The sequence below is a fragment of the Ovis aries genome, chromosome 2 (genome assembly GCF_016772045.2).
Source record: "Ovis aries strain OAR_USU_Benz2616 breed Rambouillet chromosome 2, ARS-UI_Ramb_v3.0, whole genome shotgun sequence".
NCBI lineage: Eukaryota > Metazoa > Chordata > Mammalia > Artiodactyla > Bovidae > Ovis > Ovis aries.
This window is the reverse complement of record NC_056055.1, coordinates 23,276,521-23,298,884: the sequence shown is the minus strand read 5'-3', so window position 1 is coordinate 23,298,884 and position 22,364 is coordinate 23,276,521. Positions and strand designations below refer to the sequence as shown.

At 43.3% G+C, this 22,364-nt stretch overlaps 1 protein-coding gene across 5 annotated transcripts; it reads right to left on the bottom strand.

Annotated features, from left to right (window-relative positions):
- Positions 1–1,868: 1,868 nt before the first annotated feature.
- Positions 1,869–16,708, bottom strand: LOC105608991 (uncharacterized). Of its 5 annotated transcripts, none has more exons than XM_060409015.1 (3): positions 15,824–16,708; positions 15,317–15,399; positions 1,869–10,989 (listed from the first exon to the last, which is right to left on the bottom strand). In XM_060409015.1, the coding sequence occupies exon 3, from the start codon at positions 7,209–7,211 to the stop codon at positions 6,006–6,008; it is 1,206 nt and encodes a 401-aa protein (XP_060264998.1). In that variant the 5' UTR covers positions 7,212–10,989; positions 15,317–15,399; positions 15,824–16,708; the 3' UTR covers positions 1,869–6,005. The 5 variants fall into 5 exon arrangements, 1 of the variants encoding a protein (XP_060264998.1); XR_009599131.1 differs by lacking the exon at positions 1,869–10,989 and adding an exon at positions 11,117–15,227 and having other exon boundaries at positions 15,824–16,689; XR_009599132.1 differs by lacking the exon at positions 1,869–10,989 and adding an exon at positions 11,117–11,722 and having other exon boundaries at positions 15,824–16,689.
- Between the last annotated feature and the right edge of the window lie 5,656 nt (positions 16,709–22,364).

The following is a 22,364-nucleotide window of genomic DNA, read 5'->3' as shown; positions in this document are numbered from 1 at the left end:
TGACTGAAGCCATAAAGTTAAAAGACACTTGCTCCTTGGAAGAAAAGCTCTGACAAACCTAGATAGTGTATTAAGAAGCAGAGACATACTTTGCTGACAAAGTTCCAGATAGCCAAAGGTATGATTTTTTCCAGTGTAACAGCTGGACCATAAAGAAGGCTAAGTGCCAAAGAATTGATGCTTTCGAACTGTGGTATTGGAGAAGACTCTTGAGAGTCCCTTGGACAGCAAGGAGATCAAACCAGTCCATCCTAAAGGAAATCAACCCTGAATATTCATTGAATGATCTGATGCTGAAGCTGAAGCTACAATACTTTGGCCACCTGATGTGAAGAGCCAAATCATTGGAAAAGACCCTGATGCTGGGAAGGATTGAGGGCAGGAAGAGAAGGGGACAGAGGATGAGATGGTTGGATGGCATCACTGACTCAATGGACATGAGTTGGAGCATATTCAGGAAGATGGTGAAGGACAGGGAAGCCTGGCATGCTGCCATTCATGGGGTCGCAAAGAGTCGGACACAACTGAGTGACTGAACAACTGGTGGCTCAGTAGTAAAGAATTCATCTCCCAACGCAGGAGACCCAGGTTTGATCCCTGGGTTGGGAAGATCTCCTGAAGAAGGATATGGCAAACCCACTCTAGTATTCTTGCCTGGGAAATCCCATGGATAGGGGAGCCTGGTGGGCTACAGTCCATGGGGTTGCAAAGGAGTTCAACAGAACTTAGTGACTAAACAACTGACTTTTTAAAGTGATCTTCAATAGTTTCCTATATTTGCCTTTCCTATGTGATTTTCCCTTTTCTATGGAATCTTGCTCCTTTTCTATTTAGAAAACACCTTTCAATATTTCTTTTAGAATAGGCTTAGTACTGTTGTGTTCTTCTAGCTTTTGCTTTTCTGAGAAATTCTTTCTCTCTATGCTAAATGATAATCTTCCTGGGCAGAGTATCCTTGGTTGTGGGTTTTCCTCTTTCAGGACTTTGAATATATCATGCCACTCCATTCTGGCCTGCAAAATTTCTGCAGAGAAATCAGCTGATAGTCTTATGAAGGTTCTCGTGTGACTGACCCATTGTTTTTCTTTTGCTACCTTTGTTCAGTCATTAAGTCGGGTCCAACTCTTTGCAACCCCATGAACTGTAGCACATCAGGTTTCCTTGCCCCTCACTATCTCTTGGAGTTTGCTCAAACTTGTGTTCACTGAGTTGGTGATGCCATCCAACCATCTCATCCTCTGTCCCTGCTTCTGCTGCCTTTAGAATCCTCTCTTTAAGTTTAATTATATCAACTCTTTATTTTAATTATAATATTTATGTCTTAGTGTGGGACTGTTTGGGTTCATCTTATTTGGGACCCTCTGTACTTCCTGCACCTGAATAGCTATTTCCTTCTTGAAGTTTGGAAATTTTTCAGCCATCATTTCTTCAAATACATTTTTGATCCTCTTCTGTCTTTTCTCCTTCTGGTACCTGTATTTTTCATGCTTTATATTATCCCACAAATCGCGTATGTTGCTTTCATTTGTTTTCATTTGCCTTTTTGTGTGCTGTTCTGATTGGGTGATTTCCATTATTCTATTTTCCAGATCACTTACTTGTTCTTCTGTGTTACTTAGTTTGTATTAACTGCTTCTGGATTGGTTTTTATCTCAGCAGTCGAGTTGTCTAAGTTTGATTGGTTCCTTTTTATAGTTTCTAGTTTCTTGTTAGAGTGATCTGCATTTCTATTTAAAATCTTTATTTCCTTCAGCATTTTTATTACCTCTTTTTTGAGCTCAGTGTCTTGTAGACTGGTGAGATCTGTTTCATTATTTGTTCTTTCATGGGATTTTTCTTCTTCTTTTAATTGAGAGTGATTCCTCTGATTTTTCATTTTACTTTACTTTCTCTGCCTGTATAACTTTAGGAGAAAATTATCTATTATGGTCCTTGAACGGGTGTTTTTCTGTAGGAGCATCTCGGTGTAGACTGCGTGAGTCCAATATTTTTGATTTTGTCAGTGTGTGCTGGCTGTTTCCCATGTGATGTGCTGTGCTCAGTTGCTCAGTCATGTTCGACTTTTTCCGACCTCAAGGATTATAGCCCACCAGGCTCCTGTCCATGGGGTTTTTCAGGCAGGTATACTGGAGTGGGTTGCCATTTCCTCCTCCAGGGGATCTTGCCAACTCAAGGATGGAACCTGTGTCTCCTGCATCACCGGCACTGCACATGGATTATTTACCTCTGAGCCATCTAGGTTCCACTCAACAGTGGGTGTAAATAATGCTGTGATATCAAGAGCCAGCACTGGTTATTGGGCAGGGGCTCCTCTCTGTTCCATAGCCATCACAGCCCTGTCAGGGGCAGGGTCTGCTCCCCAGTTGTTGGAGTATAAGCCCTGATGGATGGATTAAATAACATTCTGTTGCCTTTGACTGCATGCTCTGTCCCAAAGGAGGTGAGTGCTGAAGCAACTGAGGTCCCATTTACCAGCTGTGCTGTAGTCCATGGAAACGTGGAAGCAGCCCAAGGTCACATCCTTTTCTCCATTGTGTTTCTCCTACACCTCGTCCTGGGCTGGTGCTGGGGGCCAGGGCACTGTGGCTACAGGGACCAAGGTAGTTGTGCTACCGCATGGGACCTGGCCGCTTCTATAGCAGGTCTCTCCCAGGACCTGATCATCCCAGATCCAGTTCTAAACAGTGGTAAGGGGTGGGTAGAACCAAAGCACTCCTGCCAGGAAAGGAACTGCTGCATATTCCTCCCCAGGGGCTGTCCATGTAAGACGTGTGTTTCTGAGGCACCACCCAGATGTGCATGCCAGCAACCCCTGCTTCTGCTGGACCTGTGCCCCACTGTTAATACACTGACAATGGGCTCCAGTGGAGGACCACACTTGTCATTCCCATGTTAACGATGGGCTCCAAGGTTCAAACCATATCACACCCCAGCCCACCAGGCTGTCTCTGTGCAGCTAGATCGAGTCTTCTCCCAGGCCCCATCCACCCCAGATTCAGTGCCTAGTTGCTGCTGGTACTGGAAACCCCATCTGGTATGCATTTCGGGCTGGGAAGTACATCAAGGTAGCAGTCCATCTCTCTCTGCCCTGATTGTTGGTAAGCTGGCATGCATCCTGCGAGCAGGGTCCTGACCACTCCAACCCCTCTGTCTGGCCTCCCAGCAGGCAAGGGGGATCCCCCAGAAAGTACCCGTCTGTGTGGACTTTCTGGCCTATGTCTTGATCCTCTTGCCCAGGGTCCTACTGTTCCTTAACAGACTTAGGTCCTCGGGACTGGACGAGGAGTGGACATGATATCTGGGACAGCAGCACCCATCTTGCTGTCAGGCTATGGGTAAAACTGATCATGGAGAAGACAGAGGCGACCCTGATGTACTACGCCTCATCACACCTCCCCTTCTGAGAGCCTTCAGTTATGGGAGATGATCCATTCCTGTCTGAGCCAATGTTTTCTATCACTGTTGTGGAAAATACCCTAGGTGTTACTTTGTCTAAAATTTCTATCTTGTATAAAGTATCATGCCAGATACTTTTCCTACTGACTGTGATGCAATCTCAGGGAGACGAGGCAGTTCAGAATCATGATTGGACAGGTGCGTCTAGTCAGACCCGCAGTGCCTTTACCCTTTCCTGGGGTCACTGTGGTGGAGGTCACACTCACTCCCTGTGACAGCCCCTTAAAGAGGTCCTAAAGGGGGCAATGAGCCTATTTTAAAGGTGGAGATCTGAAGCCTGACCACCACACCCTGCATGACAGGGCATGAAGGCAGAGATGAGTCGCCTGTTAGGACATGAAGAGCTGAAATGATTTCTTGCTAAGAGATGGTTAGTTTCCAATGAGATTCCTCATGTACAATAATGGAAACCATTAGCTCAAGGTACCTGTGTCAACTGTCTCCAGACTCCCCATGTACAACGTCCTTCAAGCCTCTAAAAGCACATGGTGAATGGCTGGCACTCTGTCCTTTCCGTGTAACCCCTGCCACTGCTCACTTGCGTGCGCTCTCGCTCTCTCTCACACACACACACACATATACACAGAACCTCGACCTACTGTCCTGGCACCCAAACTTGTTTTGCCAGAACAGAATATATATTATGTTGTTGCTTTGCTTACAGAGGATCCCCTAAAACACAGGGCTCTGTGTACTACCCCCTCGCCTTCTCTGCTGCAGAGATCTGGTCCACAGGCAATGACTCTGTCAGAGAGGACTATCATTTTCAGAAGCCAATGGGCAGCCCCATAGACATCAATTGTAACTACAAATGGAAATCCCTGTAACTAACAGTGCATGGAGGGCTCTCTGATAGATCACAAATATGTGGCATGAAGAAGTTCATGCTTATGGTCAGTTGCTTAGCCCTGTCTGACTCTTTGTGACCCTATGAACCCTAGACTGGCAGCCTTCTCTGTCCAAGGACTTCTCCAGGCAAGAACAGTGGAGTGGGTTGCCATTTCCTCCTCCAGGGGATCTTCCCAATCCAGGGACTGAACCTGAGTCTCCTGTATCTCGTGCATTGGCAGGCAGATTCTTTACTACTGAGCAACCAGGCAAGCCCCCATGAGGAAGTTAAAGTCTTTACTGATAAGAGCTGATCTTACACAGAGGTCTGTGAGAGAATTAAAACAGAGAAATACAAAGTGTGAGTGTGTGTTGGAGGATACAGGACACAAGCAGGTGTAGCTCTCACTGGTCCCCTCTGGCCTGAGTATGCTAACACTGACAATTAATTATATTGCCTGAGATGGTTGTTGAGATCAAACTTCATCCTGCCCAACTCTCCTTCTTTGCCACCCTCACTGCCCACCCTCCAGTTTCTCTAACATAACAACCTATGTGCTTCCTCACCCCAGGGCCTTTGCACATGCTGTTTCTTCTACCTCTCTTCACTTCACTAGTCCTCCTCCCGCTTCAGGACTCTGCTTAAATGCCCTGTCCCAGCAAGTCCACCTTCAACCTCTGGACCATGTCAGTTCAGTTTGGTGGCTCAGTCGTGTCCAAATCTTTCTGACTCCATGACCCGCAGCACGCCAGGCCACCCTGTCCATCGCCAACTCCCGCAGTTTACCCAAACTCATGTCCATCGACTTGGTGATGCCATCGAGCCATCCCATCCTCTGTCGTCCCCTTTTCCTCCCACCCTCAATCTTTTTCAGCATCAGGGTCTTCAAATGAGTCAGCCCTTCGCATCAGATGGTCAAAGTATTGGAGTTTCAGCTTCAGCATCAGTCCTTCCAATGAACACCCAGGACTGATATCCTTGAGGATGGACGGTTTGGATCTCCTTGCAGTCCAAAGGACTCTCAAGAGTCTTCTCCAACACCACAGTTCAAAAGCATCAATTCTTCGTAGCTCAGCTTTCTTCACAGTCCAACTCTCACATCCATACATGACCACAGGAAAAACCACAGCCTTGACTAGACGGACCTTAGTCGGCAAAGTAATGTCTCTGCTTTTGAATATGCTGTTTAGGTTGGTCATAACTTTCCTTCCAAGGAGTTAGTGTCTTTTAATTTCATGGCTGCAATCACCATCTGTGGTGATTTCGGAGCCAAAATAAATAAATAAATAAATAAAGTCTGACACCGTTTCCACTATTTCCCCAACTATTTGCCATGAAGTGATGGGACCAGATGCCATGATCTTCGTTTTCTGAATGTTGAGCTTTAAGCCAACTTTTTCACTCTCCTCTTTCATTTTCATCAAGAGGCTCTTTAGTTCCTCTTCACTTTCCGCCATAAGGGTGGTGTCATCTGCATATCTGAGGTTATTGATATTTCATCCAGCAATCTTGATTCCAGCTTGTGCTTCCTCCATCCCAGCATTCCTCATGATGTACTCTGCATAGAAGTTAAATAAGCATGGTGACAATATACAGCCTTGACGTACTCCTTTTCCTATTTGGAACCAATCTGTTGTTCCATGTCCAGTTCTAACTGTTGCTTCCTGACCTACATATAGGTTTCTGAGGCAGGTCAAGTGGTCTGGTATTCCCATCTCTTTCAGAACAGTTTATTGTGAGCCACACAGTCAAAGGCTTTGGCATAGTCAATAAAGCAGAAATAGATGTTTTTCTGGAACTCATTGGCTCTTTCAATGATCCAGCAGATGCTGCCAATTTGATCTGTGGTTCTTCTGCCTTTTCTAAAACCAGTTTGAACATCAGGAAGTTCACGGTTCACGTATTGGTGAAGTCTGGCTTGGAGAATTTCGAGCATTACTTTACTAGCGTGTAAGATGAGTGCAATTGTGTGGTAGTTTGAGCATTCTTTGGCAGTGCCTTTCTTTGGGATTGCAATGAAAACTGACCTTTTCCAGTCCTGTGGCCACTGCTGAGTTTTCCAAATGTGCTGGCATATTGAGTGCAGTACTTTCACAGCATCATCTTTCAGGATTTGAAAGAGCTCCACTGGAATTCCATCACCTCCACTAGCTTTGTTCGTAGTGATGCTTCCTAAGGCCCACTTGACTTCACATTCCAGGATGTTTGGCTCTAGGTGAGTGATCATACAGTCGTGATTATCTGGGTCATGAAGATCTTTTTTGTACAGTTCTTCTGTGTATTCTTGCCACCTCTTCTTAATATCTTCTGCTTCTGTTAGGTCCATACCATTTCTGTCCTTTATCGAGCCCATCTTTGCATGAAATGTTCTCTTGGTATCTCTCATTTTCTTGAAGAGATCTCTAGTCTTTCCCATTCTGTTCTTTTCCTCTATTTCTTTGCATTGATCGCTGAAGAAGGCTTTCTTATCTCTCCTTGCTATTCTTTGGAACTCTGCCTTCAGATGCTTATATCTTTCCTTTACTCCTTTGCTTTTTGCTTCTCTTCTTTTCACAGCTGTTTGTAATGCCTCCTCAGACAGCCATTTTGCTTTTCTGCATTTCTTTTCCATGGGGATGGTCTTGATCCCTGTCTCCTGTACAATGTCACAAACCTCTGTCCATAGTTCATCAGGTATTCTATCTATCAGATCTAGTCCCTTAAATCTATTTCTCACTTCTACTATATAATCATAAGGGATTTGATTTAGGTCATACCTGAATGGTCTAGTGGTTTTCCCTACTTTCTTCAATTTAAGTCTGAATTTGGCAATAAGGAGTTCATGATCTGAGCCACAGTCAGCTGCTGGTCTTGTTTTTGCTGACTGTAGAGCTTCTCCATCTTTGGCTGCAAAGAATATAATCAATCTGATTTCGGTGTTGACCATCTGGTGATGTCCATGTGTAGAGTCTTCTCTTGTGTTGTTGGAAGAGGGTGTTTGCTATGACTAGTACATTCTCTTGGCAAAACTCTATTAGTCTTTGCCCTGCTTCATTCTATACTCCAAGGCCAAATTTGCCTGTTACTCCAGGTGTTTCTTTGGAGAAGGCAATGCAACCCACTCCAGTAGTCTTGCCTGGGAAATCACATGGACGGAGGAGTCTGGTAGGCTACAGTCCATGGGGTTGCAAAGAGTTGGACACGACTGAGCGAGTTCACTTTCACTTTCATTCACGGGAGAAGGAAATGGCGACCCACTTGTGTTCTTGCCTGGAGAATCCCAGGGACAGGGGAGCCAGGTGCGCTGCCATCTGTGGGGTCGCACAGATTCGGACACGACTACCGTGACTTAGCAGCCAGGTGTTTCTTGACTTCCTACTTTTGCATTTGAGTCCCCTAGAATGAAAAGGACATCTTTTTTGGGTGTTAGTTCTAAAAGGTCTTGTAGATCTTCACAGAACCGTTCAACTTCAGCTTCTTCAGCATTACTGGTTGGAGCGTAGGATTGAATCACCATGATATTGAATGGTTTGCCTTGGAAACAAACACAGATCATTCTGTCATTTTTGAGATTGCATCCAAGTACTGCATTTCAGACACTTTTGTTGACCATGATGGGTACTCCATTTCTTCTAAGGGATTCCTGCCCATAGTAGTAGATATAATAGTCATCAGAGTTAAATTCACCCATTCCAGTCCATTTTAGTTCACTGATTCCTAGAATATCAACGTTCACTCTTGCCATCTCCTGTTTGACCACTTCCAATTTGCCTTGATTTATGGACCTGACATTTCAGGTTCCCATGCAATATTGCTCTTTACAGCATCGGACCTTGCTTCTGTCACCAGTCACATCCACAGCTGGGTATTGTTTTTGCTTTGATTCCATCCCTTCATTCTTTCTGGAGTTATTTCTCCAATGATCTCCAGTAGCATATTGGGCACTTAGCGACCCGGGGAGTTCCTCTTTCAGTATTTTATCATTTTGCCTTTTCATACTGTTCATGGGGTTCTCAAGGCAAGAATACTGAAGTGTTTGCTGCTCCTTACCTTGGACAGGGGCTATCTCCTCACAGCTGCCCCTCCTGACCTTGAATGTGGAGTAGCTCCTCTCGGCCCTCCTGAGCCCGCACAGCTGCCACTCCTTGGATGTGGGGTTACTCCTCTCGGCCCGGAATGTACCCTATCTACTGACAAATACATGGCATTAAGACTTACCTGTACAGTTTACAGAAGAGCAATGAGACAGACAACCACCCGGGTTAGGTTATGCTAAGGCCTTGTCCGCACTATCTGCCACAGCAGCTACAGGCCACATGGAGCTATTTTCATTACAATGAAATAAAATTAAAAATTCAGTTCCTCAGCCCCAAGGACCATTTTGGGTGCTTAGAAACCACATGTAGCTAGTGCATTGGGCAGCACAAACAGAATACGTCCCTCGTCCCCCAAGGTTCTACTGGACAGCCTTGTCTAAGCTGCTCAGTGCAAGCTCAGCTTCCTAAAGCACAGGTATGAGTCTGACTAGTCACTCAAGTGGCCCCATCTGCAAAATGATGATAGCGCCTAACCTTGAAGAAGTTACTGTAAGATTTTTATATCTCATATATGAAACATACACACAGAGCAACCGGTTTCTCAGCACGTACACACGTGGTGTTTTGCTGCCTGATAAATCTGAGTAACTACTGGGTCTTGGTCCACTTGAGCTGAGCTGCTGTGACAGAAAACCAAATACTGGGTGGCTTATAGACAAGAACTGCTCACAGTTCTGGAGGCTATAAGTCCAAGATCTGGGCACCAGCAGGAGGACCCGCTTCCTGGTTCATAGACGGATGACTTACTGCTGTCCGCCATCACATACACGAAGGGGCAAGGGAGATCTCTAGGGTCTCTTTTGTAAGGTCACCAAGCCCATCAGGGGCTCTACCCTCATGCCCTAGTCACCTCCCAAAGGTCCAACCTAATACCACCACATGGAGCATCAGGATTTAACACAGTAATTTTGGGGAGACACAGCCTACACCATGGGCTCAAGTTTCTGTCTTCATGGAGACACACATGCTTCTCCTTGGAGTCCTTATTTGTTTCTGATATGAGATACAGAAACCTGTATACCAGTCAAGAAGCAACAGTTAGAACTGGACATGGAACAATGGACTGGTTCCAAATTTGGAAAGAAGTACGTCAAGGCTGCATACTGTCACCTTGCTGATTTAATTAATATGCAGAGTACATCATGCAAAATGCCAGGCTAGATGAAGCACAAGCTGGAATCAAGATTACTGGGAGAAATATCAACAACCTCAGATATGCAGATGACACCACCCTTGTTTCAGAAAGTGAAGAAGAACTAAAGCGCCTCTTGATGAAAGAGGAGAGTAAAAAAGCTGACTTAAAACCCAACATTCAAAAAATTAAGATCATGGCATTGGTCCCATCACTTCGTGGCAAATAGATGGGGAAACAATGGAACAGTGACAGACTTAAATTTTCTTGGATTCCAAAATCACTGCGGGAGAGCCATGAAATTAAAAATGCCTGCTCCTTGGAAGAAAAGCTATGACAAACCTAGACAGTGTATTAAGAAGCAGAGACATTACTTTCCTGACAAAGGTCCATATAGTCAAAGCTACGGTTTTTCCAGTAGTCATGTACAGATGTGAGAGTTGGACCAAAAGAAGGCTGAGCACTGAAGAATTGATGCTTCTGAACTGTGGTGTTGGAGAAGACTTTTGAGAGTCCCTTGGACAGCAAGGAGATCAAACCAGTAAATCCTAAAGGAAATCAACTCTGAATATTCATTTGAAGGACTGATGCTGAAGCTGAAACTCCAATACTTTGGCAACCTGATGCGGAGAGCTTACTCATAGGAAAACTCCCTGATGCTGGGAAAGATTGAAGGTGGGAGAAGCAGCAGATGACAGAGGACAAGATGGTTGGACGGCATCACTGACTTGATGGGCATGACTGTGCAATGTCTGGGAGACAGTGTAGGGCAGAGAAGCCTGGTGTGCTGCAGTCCATAGGGTCACGAAGAGTATGACCCGTCTGAGTGACTGAACAGCAGTATCTCTGATCCCTTAAAGGCCTGAGGAAATCTGACTCTGAAATGCTTGCAACATTCCTGTCCTACCCAGGATTTCTCTCCATCTTGGATTCTTCCAAGATGTTCTTCTGAAATGCATGGTCATTTCAGAAGACTTTACCCTGATTTCAGCTGCTTTACCCTGGTTATGTCTGAGTTGCTTGTTACTCCCTTAGAAAGTGTTTATTGCTCACCATTGTGTTGGTAGCCATCCGTGGATGAGGGGCAAGTGATAAATAAGTGATAACGTCTCTCCACCAGAATCCTCTGCAAGCCACAGATTGCATGCTTCTCTTTCTAGGTCCTTCATCCACAAATCCAAACCACCTTGTAGGGAATTCCCCAGCAGTCCAGCAGTTAAGAGACTGCATTTAAACCACAGAGGAGACAGGTTAACTAAGACCCCCACATGCTGTGTGGTATGCCCCTTGGAAAAAAACACCTTTTATTCTTGAGAGACTTTCATCTCTCAAAGATGCACCAGTAAATCCCATTTCTTAGTAGCAACCACCAGGCAACCAGATTTCTAAGGACTTCCTTGGAAACGATTAAATGTGGATTTGTGAATTTTAAAAGAATTTCAACTTACTGCGAAGTCATGAAACACCCCTGGAGGAGGCCTTCCAATCCACAACTGCTGTGGGTCCCAGACAGAGAGAAGGATAGAGGCAGTGTGAGTTACTCATTAACCATTAATTCCATGTTGTGGTGACCAACCTCTCCAAAATACATTATTATTTTTTTTAAAAAAAGACATTAAAACCTAGGACTGATATTAGGTTTTACACTTTTGTACATAATTTAGACAAGAGTATCACTGATATTCAGAGAGACGAATACATTTACACAGACATGAAATAAAGCAGTTTGGAAATGACTAGCATCAGAGGCTTCTGAGACATGGGCCATAAAACAAAGCACAGGTCAAGGCCAAGGCCAAGGCTGCCATAAGAACAGAGGTGGGTATCACCTGGCTGCCTTTTCCCTTGGACTCAAAACCCTATGTTCTTATGCTGTGAAAAATGGCAACCAGTTCCTAAGCGTGTACATCTGTCATTACAGTGTGGGCATTCTTTTCAGGGCTTGTTTTCATGAAACACTACACATTTGGGGACACATGGTGCACGCTAGGGGAAACAAAGTTCTCATGGCAAAGTGCAGTCAGCAGAACCTAGAAGTGATCGCCCATAAATGTGGCATGCTGCAGTTCATGGGGTCACAAGTCAGACACGACTCAGGGACTGAGTAACAGTAACAACAAAGAATGGAGAGGAAGTCCCACTCGAACGTGGAAGGTGGCTCTCTTCCTTCTGCATCTGGATGCAGCTGTCTTTCTTGTCTGGATCTTGAAGGAGGAAACACATCCAAACCTGAGAAGAAATGAGGAACTGGCGGTCACTGCCCTTGAGGTCAAGGCTGTGGCTGGTATTAGCCGACCACTAACTTACTGAGTAAAACATCCAGGCCATGGAAACACCAGGACAGCAGGGGCAGACTGCAAAGGACGTGCAAAATGCCCAAGAGGAATAGCACGGTGTTCCCAGTTATGACTGTGGAGGAACTCCCTTGCAATAAAGCAACTGGAAACTGATATGGAGAAACCTCATAAAGTAGCACATGCAGAAACTGTTCAGTTGCTGTCATGTCTGACTCTGTGCAACCCCATTAATTGCACCACAGCAGCCTCCCCTGTCCTTCACTATCTCCCTTCACTTGCTCAAACTCATGTCCACTGAGTCAGTGAGGTCATCCAACCATCTCATTGTCTGCTGCCACCTTCTCCTCTTGCCTTCAACCTTTTCCAGTATCAGGATCCTTTCCAATGACTCAGTTCTTCACATCTGGTGACCAAAGTATAAGAGATTCAGCTTCAGCATCAGTCCTTCCAATGATGAATGACTGGAATGATTCAGGGTTGATTTGCATTAGCAATGACTGGTTTGATCTCCTTGCTTTTGAAGAGACTCTCAAGAATCTTCTCCAGCACCATAATTCAAAAGCATCAATTCTTTAGTGCTCAGCCGAAGAAATCGTTGTTGTTCAGTTGTTAACATGTCCGACTCTGAAACACCTTCAACAACTCTTGGACTTTGGATTATGGTCCAACTCACATCCATACATGACTACTGGAAAAACCATAGCTTTGATTAGACGGACCTTTGTCGCAAAGTTTTGTCTCTGCTTTTTAAAACGCTTACTAGGTTTGTCAAAGCTTTCCTTCCAAGGAGCGAGTGTCTTCATTTCATGGCTGCAATCACCATCCACAGTGATTTTGGACCCCAAGAAAATAAGTCTGCCACTGTTTCCACTTTTTTCCCTTTTATTTGCCATGAAATAATGTGACTGGATGCTATGATCTTAGTTTTCTGAATGTTGGGTATTAAGCCAGCCTTTTCACTCTCCTCCTTCACCTTCATTAAGAGAATCTTTAGTTTCTCTTCGCTTCCTGCCATAGGGGTGGTGTCTTTTGCATATCTGAGGTTGTTGATATTTCTCCCAGTTATCTTGATTCCAGCTTGTGCTTCATCCAGCCTAGCATTTTGCAAGATGTACTCAACATAGAAATTAAACAGGGTGACAATATACAGCCTTGTTGTATTCCTTTCTCAATTTGGAACCAGTCTGTTGTTCCATGTCCAGTTCTAACTGTTGCTTCTTGACCTGCTATATATAGGTTTCTCAGGAGACAGGTAAGGTGTTCTGCTATTCCCATCCTTAAAGAATTTTCCACAGTTTGTTGTGATCCACACAAAGAATTTAGCATACTCAATCAAGCAGAAATAGGTTTTTCTGGAATTCCTTTGCTTTCTCTGTTATCTAACAGATGTCGTCAATTTGATGTCTGGTTCCTCTGCCTTTTCTAAACCTAGCTTGTACATCTAGAAGTTCTCAGTTCTTGTACTGTTGAAACCTAGCTTGAACGATTTTGATCCTTACCTTGCTAACACATGAAATGAGCACCAACTGTGTGGTTTTAACATTCTTTGGCATTGCCCTTCTTTAGGATTGGAATGAAAACTACCCTTTTCCTGTCCTGCAGCCACTGCTGAGTTTTCCAAATTTGCTGGCATATTGAGTGCAGCACTTTAACAGCATCATCTTTTAGGATTTGACATAGCTCAGCTGAAATTCCATCACTTCCACTAGTTTTGTTCCTAGTAATGCTTCCCTAAGGCCCACTTGACTTCGCATTCCAGGATGTCTGAGAGCTCTTAGGTGAGTGATCACACCATCGTGGTCATCGTGGTTCATTAAGACTTTTTTAATACAGTTTCTCTGTATATTCTTGCCACCTCTTCTTAGTATCTTCTGCTTCTATTAGGTTCACATCGATTCTGTCCTTTATTGTGCCCATTTTTGCATGAAATGTTCCCTCAGTATCTCTAATTTAAGAGATCTCTAGTCTGTCCCATTCTATTATTTTCCTCTATTTCTTTGCATAGATTAATGAGGAAGGCTTTCTTATCCCTCCTTGCTATTCTTTGGAACTCTGCCATCAGATGGGAATATCTTTTTCTCCTTTGCCTTTCACTTCTGTTCTTTTTTCAGCTATTTGTAAGGCCTCCTCAGACAACCATTTGGCCTTTTTGCATTTCTTTTGCTTGGGGATGGTTTTGGTCAACACTTCCTATACAATGTCACAAACCTCCATCCATAGTTCTTCAGGCACTGTATCAGATTTAATCCCTTGAATCTATTCGTCACCTCCACTGTGTGATTTGATTAACGTCACACTGGAATTGCCTAGTGGTTGTCTCTACTTGAAGTCTGAATTTTGCAATAAGCAGCTCATGATCTGAACCACAATCAGCTCTCTATTGTTTTTGCCTATTGTATAGAGCTTCTCCATCTTCAGCTACAAAGAATATAATCAATCTGATTTTGGTATGAACCACCTGGTGATTTCCATGTGTAGAGCTGTCCCTTCTATTGTTGGAAGAGTGTTTCCTATGACCAGTGCAGTCTCTTGGCAAACTATTAGCCTTTGCCCAGTTTCATTTTGCACTCCAAGGCCAAATTTGCCTATTACTCCAGGTCTCTTGACTTTCTACTTTTGCAGTGAAGTCCCCTATGAGAAAAAGGACATCTTTTTTTGTGTTAGTTCTAGAAGGTCTTGTAGGCCTTCACAGAACTGTTCAACTTCAGCTTTTTCAGCATTAGCGGTTTGAGCATAGACTTGGGTAACTGTCATGTTGGTTTTGCCTTGGAAACAACTGAAATCTTTTTGTCATTCTTGAGACTGCATGGAAGTACTGCACTTCATACTCTTTTGCAGACTATGAGGGTTAGTCCATTCCTTCCAAGGGACTCTTGCCCACAGCTGTATATATAATGGTCATGTGAATTAAACTCACCCATCCCCATCCTTTTTAGTTCACTGATTTCTAAAATGTTGATGCTCACTCTTCCCATCTCCTGTTTGACCATTTCCAATTTACCTTGATTCACAGACCTAACATTCCAGGTTTCCATGCAATATTATTCTTTACAGCATCAGACTTTACTTCCACCACCTGACACATCCACAGCTGCATCGTTTCTGCTTTGGCTCAGCCTCTCATTTCTTCTGAAGCTATTTCTTCACTCTTTCCCAGGAGCATAGTGGACACCTAGCTAGCTGGGGGGGTTCATCTCTGTGCCATATCTTTTCACCTCTTCATATTGTTCACGGGCTTCTCAAGGCAAGAATGTTGAAGTAGTTTGCCATTCCGTTCTCCAGGGGACCCCGTTTTGCCAGATCTCTGCAGCATGACCCATCTATCTATCTTCAGTGGCTCTACAGAGAATGGCTCATAGTTTCGTTGAGTTTTACAAGGCTGTGATCCATGTGATCATTTTGGTTAGTTTTCTGTGATTGTGGTTTTCACTCTAGGGCTAGGAAATAAAAGCACTAAGAGACTCGGGAGTAATTTGTGTGAGAGAAAATGGTTACATCAGCCAACATTTCATCATAGTAAATGTACCTGCTTAGCCATCAGCTCCAACAGGCAACCTGGGGCTCGGTAGCGGCTCTTTTCTCTGCAATCCTGGTCATCAATGTGTGGTACTAAGGTGAAAGGGAGCTATTAGATCCTCACTGGCCTTCACAGGCACCACTCAGAGAAAGAATTCCCACGTTGAAAAATAAGAAGTGTGCCTAGCTGCCACAGCAAACCCACCATCAAACACATTCTCCATTAACAGTCAGGGAGGACCATCTCTCAAAGCTGTAAATCCACTATGGTCACTTGGGATTTGCACTTGACACTTTTTGTCTATGACCATTTTCTTCTGGGGCCTCCTGACCGTTCACAATAGGAGTGTAACTGAGACAGTGGTTACACAACTGATCTTTGTGTACGAGCAATTATCTCACTACTCCTCCTTCCAGGAAGAAGTTGGGGGTAGGTGGATATTGTGACCTGAGATGTGAGTGTCTTCTCAATGTCCCGCAGACAGGACACAATCTCTTTACCAGGGGCTACACTCACCACTGGCCCTTGAGGCCTGGGCTGCTCCCTCGACTTTACAGATGCCGTGAGGAATGACAGATGACAGCACCAACTCTTAGTGACACCGGTCACAATGTTATGGACATGCCCTGCGGGCAGTGAGAGGCCCTAATGGAGGCCCTCCTGACTCCACTGTGGGCCTCTGCCCAAGCACTCAGCTTCACACACATTTGTCAGGCACTCGGGAGCTGGCAGACAGCTCCCAAGGTGGAGAGCCATTTAAAGATGGGACTCTCAGGTGAACCTGAGATGGATCTGCTCAGAGTGTTTCTTCTAACACATAAAAGTAACCTAGGTACTGTATTAGCTTACTCCTTTTTTCAGTAACATACTTTCATATACTTCCCTCTGGGGGGGATTTTCTGCTCAAACCAACTCACACCAGAACTCTTTCAAAAGGTGTGAGTAGTACTCTGAGGGGACTTCCCAGGGGACTAGATAGAACTTTACTATCTGAAAAAATCTGTGACACAAGAATCTTAAAATCTTGCCTTTAAAGATCATAAAAAGTAAATAAGTTAAGCACAAAATTATATTAACATGACCCTGAAAAAAAAATAAAAGTATGTCTAATGTATGGAAGTTATGGTTTCTACAAAGTGCAAAGGAATTTTGTTAATAGGAAGGGAAGTTGCTCCGTCATGTCTGACTCTTTGCAACCCCATGGACTGTAGCCTACCAGGCTCCATCTATGAGATTTTCCAGGCAAGAATACTGGAGTAGGTTGCCATTTCCTTCTCCAAAGGATCCTCCCAACCCAGGGATCAAACCCAGGTCTCCCACAGTGCAGGCAGACGCTTTACCATCTGAGCCACCAGGGAAGCCCCATTTGTTAATATGGTTAGCTACAAAACAAACTTAATTTTCTTGGAAAAATTAACAATCAATCTCAGAGTAAAAGCTTCAAATAAATTTTGAAAAATGTCTAATTCAGTTCAGTGCTGAAGGAGCATGAAAACTACTACGCCGAACCTAGGATGCTTTCCATAGTATGATGAAAATATTTTAAAAAACTGGTACACAAAGGTCGCATTTTAATAGTTTCTCTCCTCAAAATATTTAAAATGTTTTGAAATCCAGTAAATTCTGCCACATCAGAAAGATAAAGCAGGTAAAGTTGGTCTTTTCTCCAAAGGAGATAGAGATAAGAAAACAGAGCTACTGTAGTAAGATGGCGTCTAGACAAAAATCATGCCTTTTACCCTTATTCCATGTGAAACCAGAACGGTTTTAAGCACTTTGGAAACAATGACAAACAATTTTTGGATCTTTTAAATTACAAAGACAGAAACTGAGGGAAAGATTTTGGATTTTTCTGATAGTAATGGTAAGTAACTTGAAATCTAACTTTGTACCTCATGATAAAACTATAAAGGGTGCGTAAAACCTTAGAAGCACAGGTATGACAACCCAATCAGGCAGGTCCTGACCACAGCCAAACAAATCCTGCTAGAACAAGGAACACGAGTTTGTCCTGCTGCCTCGCAGAAAGCCCCTGGCTGGAGGACGCTGGGCAGTTAATAGCCCTAGCGGATTCCAATGTATTAGCAGTCTGTTGGCCAATGGTGGTTGGCTGGGAGACTTTTGACTGAGAACATGTTGCAATTTACATTTTACTTTGTTTTCTCATTCTAAAAGTTACACCACACCCTTCTTTAGTGTCACAGAGAACTAAAATGCTTATATGGCAGTTGGAAGCCACTCCATGGGGCACAGCCTAATAGGGATGACACTGGGTAGGAACAAACACCTTCATAAACTTCATGTTCATCAGCCAAAGTAACTGTTGACATAAGGCAACTTGTTGAACCAGGTGAGCAGTGAGAAGCCTGAGATGTAGTAATACTCAGAAAAGATACAAGCTAATTGCTATCTAAATTACTCTGCTACTAGTTTAAAAGTCATAGTTTAAATAAGGTCACTTATTCTGAGGTATTTTTGCAAAAAAAAAAAAAAGTTACCCTTTCCTAATGAACAGGAAATCATAATTTATTCTGGATAAACAAATGAGCAGTTCAGTTCAATTCAGTTCAGTTGCTCAGTCGTGTCTGACTCTTTGCGACCCCATGAATTGCAGCACACCAAGCCTACCTGTCCATCACCAACTCCCAGAGTTCACCCAAACTCATGTCCATTGAGTCGGTGATGCAATCCAGCCGTCTCATCCTGTCGTCCCATTCTCCTCCTGCCCCCAACCCCTCCCAGCATCAGGGTCTTTTCCAATGAGTCAACTCTTCCCATGAGGTGGCCAAAGTACTGGAGTTTCAGCTTTAGCATCATTTCTTCCAAAGACCACCCAGGATTGATCTCCTTTAGAATGGACTGGTTGGATCTCCTTGCAGTCCAACGCACTCTCAAGAGTCTTCTCCAACACCACAGATCAAAAGCATCAATTCTTCAGCACTCAGCTTTCTTCACAGTCCAACTCTCACATCCATACATGACCACTGGAAAAACCATAGCCTTGACTAGACGGACCCTTGTCGGCTTGAACATCTGGAAGTTCACGGTTCATGTATGGCTGAAACCTGGTTTGGAAAATTTTCAGCATTACCTTACTAGCATGTGAGATGAGTGCAATTGTGCAGTAGTTTGAGCATTCTTTGGCATTGCCTTTCTCAGAGATGTTTAAAAAAACAAATCATGCAAAGAAAGAAACTGAGCACAGAGATATTTTCAAACAGAGAACAGAGAGCAGAGTGCAGATATCTGCCCGATGCTAATTCTGTTAGGCCTTGTGAATTTACCCTGTAAAGTCCAGCTGCTGAACCACAGTGTCACCCAAAGTCCCAACTTAAAACCACCATAAAACTCATGCACTGATGAATTTAACCACATAACAGTGACGACAAGTTTTAGGAGCCATCTCAGTGAAATGTCCCTCTGAGGTGGCAGTACACTGTATCAATTTATATCACCTGAAAAAAGAGAAGAGAACCCAGAGGGATTGGGTGGGGGAAGAGGTAGGTTCAGGATGGGGGGAAACATGTATACCTGTGGCCGATGCATGCTGATGTATGGCAAAAACCGTCACAATATTGTAAAGTAATTATCCTCCAATCAAAATTAATTTTAAAAAATAATTTTTTTAAAAAAAAGATCAATTTTCCACAGGAGACTTAAAAATTCACTGAAGGGTAGAGAATTTTCAAGGGCAAAGTAACAATGTACACCTGTTTTGTTCTATACAGTATTTTAGGTGTCTTATGAAATTATTTGTATATTTTCCACATTTAAAAAATACACTACAGGCAAATGTATATTTCTACTACTATCTGAAGAGCATTAAAGCTGAATTAGTTTAGAATTGACTTATGTACAGGTTATAATAAACCCTTACAACATAACAACATTTGAAATTTAACTCTTAAGTCTGTATAAACCCTCACCTCCAGTTATAACTTCTAGACCAAAGGTCTAGAATGTTCCCTAAACATTAACCCTTTAGAGGAAGGCAGCCTGCTGTTTTCACTTTCTCAGAACAAAACACACTCGTCAACCACTTCCCAGGCGCCTCACGGAACATAGGCAATGGCACAGTTATGTACCAGCTGCCAGCTACCATTCTCTCACAATCTTGAGGGTTATTTCTTTTAGCACCCCTGAAAAGAAAATGAAATTTTGTTGCAGTTTAAATAAAGCTGTTAGCATTATTTAGAGTATAGGACCCAATGTTAAAAATCCATACCAGAAATTAATGATGGAATGTCAAATACTAAGGTGAATTTTAATTGCCATAAATCTCCACACCACCCCTGTGATCATGCAGAAACATAATTAACTTTTAAAACCTCTCCAAAGACGGCCCGGTTTCAGACCATATTAGAGAAAAAGCAAAGGTGGTGATTAAAGACACAGTGAACCAAGGCCTTGTCTGGGGTGGGAGGGAGCAGAGTGGTCGTTATGCTTGCACATAACAGTTACATTTCATGGGTGCAACTGTCCTGGTTTAAAGACACATCTCCCCTCATAGGCGGCAAATCATTCTGAAAGTGGACACTGTTTAAATTACTCTGAATCGGGCTCCTGGCTGACACCGCAAAACTCTAGCACCACGTTTAACAAAAGCACCGAGGAGGCAGTTCAACATTCATGAACCCTATGACAATGTGAGAATACAAGCAAAGCTTTATCCATCAAGATTGCCTTTACAGTCTACTTCTCAGTCACAATAAAACGGAAAATACGGAACAGCCACTAACCCTTCAGCAGTGATTTTATAACAATTTTTACATATGCTGGGAGATGCCAGTGTTCTGATAAAACATAAAAACGGAAATCTTCCCAACTGACGTTACATAAGTGAAACTAAACTTAGGATCTCAAAGATTATAAAATCAAAGCAAAACATGGCAATGCCTGAAATGACGGAGCCACTGCCTGTGTAAGGCTCTGCCACTCAATGAAATCCCAGCACCAAAAGGGACTTGTCCTTCCTGCATCAGGCTCAGGTCTGCATCACTGGAAACTCACAGGCATCTTCAGTATGTGGGGCAGGATCCTCCCTAATTAGATGAGGAAAAGAAGGTACAAAGGCTAAGTAATCTGCCTAAGTTCACACCAGTAGAAAGTGAGTGACTAGAACTCAGATTTGGTTCTTCTTTTAATGCTTTTTAGTACACTAAATTTATCCATCTCTATTATATAAAACCATAATTAGTATTAATTTTTAAATAAGTAGACTGTAAAATATAATACCCTCCCAATAAGATTTCTTTTCTATTGTAAGCTTAACAATAAGAAAATCCAACATGGTGCTACAGATTGAACTGCATTCCCTCAAAATTTACCTGGCACCTCAAAGTGTGACTGTATTTGGAGACAGGGCCTTTACACAGGCCATGAAATTTTCCAGACAAGAATACTAGAGTGGGTTGCCACTGCCTTCTCGGGAACTTTCTGACCCAGGGATCAAACCTGGGTCTCCTGCATTACAGGCAGATTCTTTACAGTCTGAGCCACCAGGGAAACCCTTTAAATAAGCAGTTAAGGTTAAATGAGGTGGTTAACAGTGGACTCTAATCCAATGTGACTGATGTTTTTACAACAGACCAGGACATGGACACAGGGAACACCATGTGAAGATGGAGGGAGAGAACACGTCTGCAAGCCAAAAGTTAAGGCCTCGGGAGAAACCAGCCTGCTGGCATCTCAACCATGGACTTTCAGCTTCCAGAACTGAGAGAACAAATGTCTCCTGTTTATTAAGCCCCCAGGTCTGTGGTGTTTGTTACGGCAGCCTGACCTGATGCATATAATATGCAGAGCAGTAGCAGAAAAAATTCCTCCACTGGTCTACCGCATGTAATTTGAGCAGAGCATGGCCCTTTTCAAAAAACTGCAATTATCAAATTTTTAAAAAGGGCCAGTGACAACAGCTTTTTTTTTTTTTCTTTTTACAAATGCTTGTGAATTAAAGAGACATCCAGTAATGGGTATTAAGATTCCTGTGCTCTGTGTGATCTCCCCCTTACAAACTGATCAGAAGCAGTGATTGTGGTTGTAGGACCATACAGACCATGGACTCCATCCCTTGAGACGTGTTTTCACTGCTCTCCTCTGCTGGACTGTCTGAAAACGACCACTCCTTTGTCCTTCTAGTGTGACAGATCAGATTTGGAATAAAGAGAAATTCAGTGGTTACAACTACTTAGCCATGGTACTACAGGACGTGAAGCAGTACTTTGCTCCAAACAGGTCCCCCATAAATCAGACACACAGAGAGTCCACCCCAAAGTCTAACTCTTGTGAGAAAAGCCAGGGTCACCAGGGACTACTCTCCTTGTTTTTCTAGTGGGAGAGTGCACAGGGCACAAGTGGTCACGTCCAGATTTCTTATAGATCCTTTAGGAGACAAATTCAAGGCAAAAGCTTTAAAGCTACTTTCACAATCAATATCTGAAGACAATTTAGAATGCTGAATTTCAATCTTCAGTTGTTAACTCTTTATGTTAATGTCAAGAGTTTTAAACTGTCTTCCTTCTCTACTTTTCACATCATGATCTATCTGCTCTGATTCCAACATGAAGACACAGAATTCAAAAGCTCTATGTAATATGCCAATCCTATAAGGGATTTCCAGGTAGTTCACATGGTACTTCAAGCTCTTATGTTTTCCCAGAGGATGAATTTTCAAGGCATAAGCTACAAGTAATGGAGGAGGATGGAGATAAAAACAGAAGCAAGAACGTGCCTGACAGTACACATGGCAGCCCACTCACCTACTGTTAACAGCCAACATAAGAAAGAAATGCACGCAAAGGCCCAAACTTCCAGGTCGCTATCACTAGAGCTGACTAGTGTCAACAGACCACCTGGTCCAGTGCCCTTCACATGAAAATTAAGCAGAAAGAATGCAATGTTATTTTAAGCAAAATAATGTGCCAAGGCAGTACCCCAAAACCATCTGCCACTGAGTTACCAAAACCTGAGTTTTATGGACAATGTAAGGACAGAGACTATCTAAGAATATCTGGAGAAACAGTTAACAGACTCACTTCATCTTCTGAAATTCAGCAGC

Excerpts from the sequence above, each read along its gene's own strand:
- LOC105608991 (XM_060409015.1), bottom strand. The coding sequence starts at position 7,211 with ATGGTCAACACCGAAATCAGATTGATTATATTCTTTGCAGCCAAAGAT.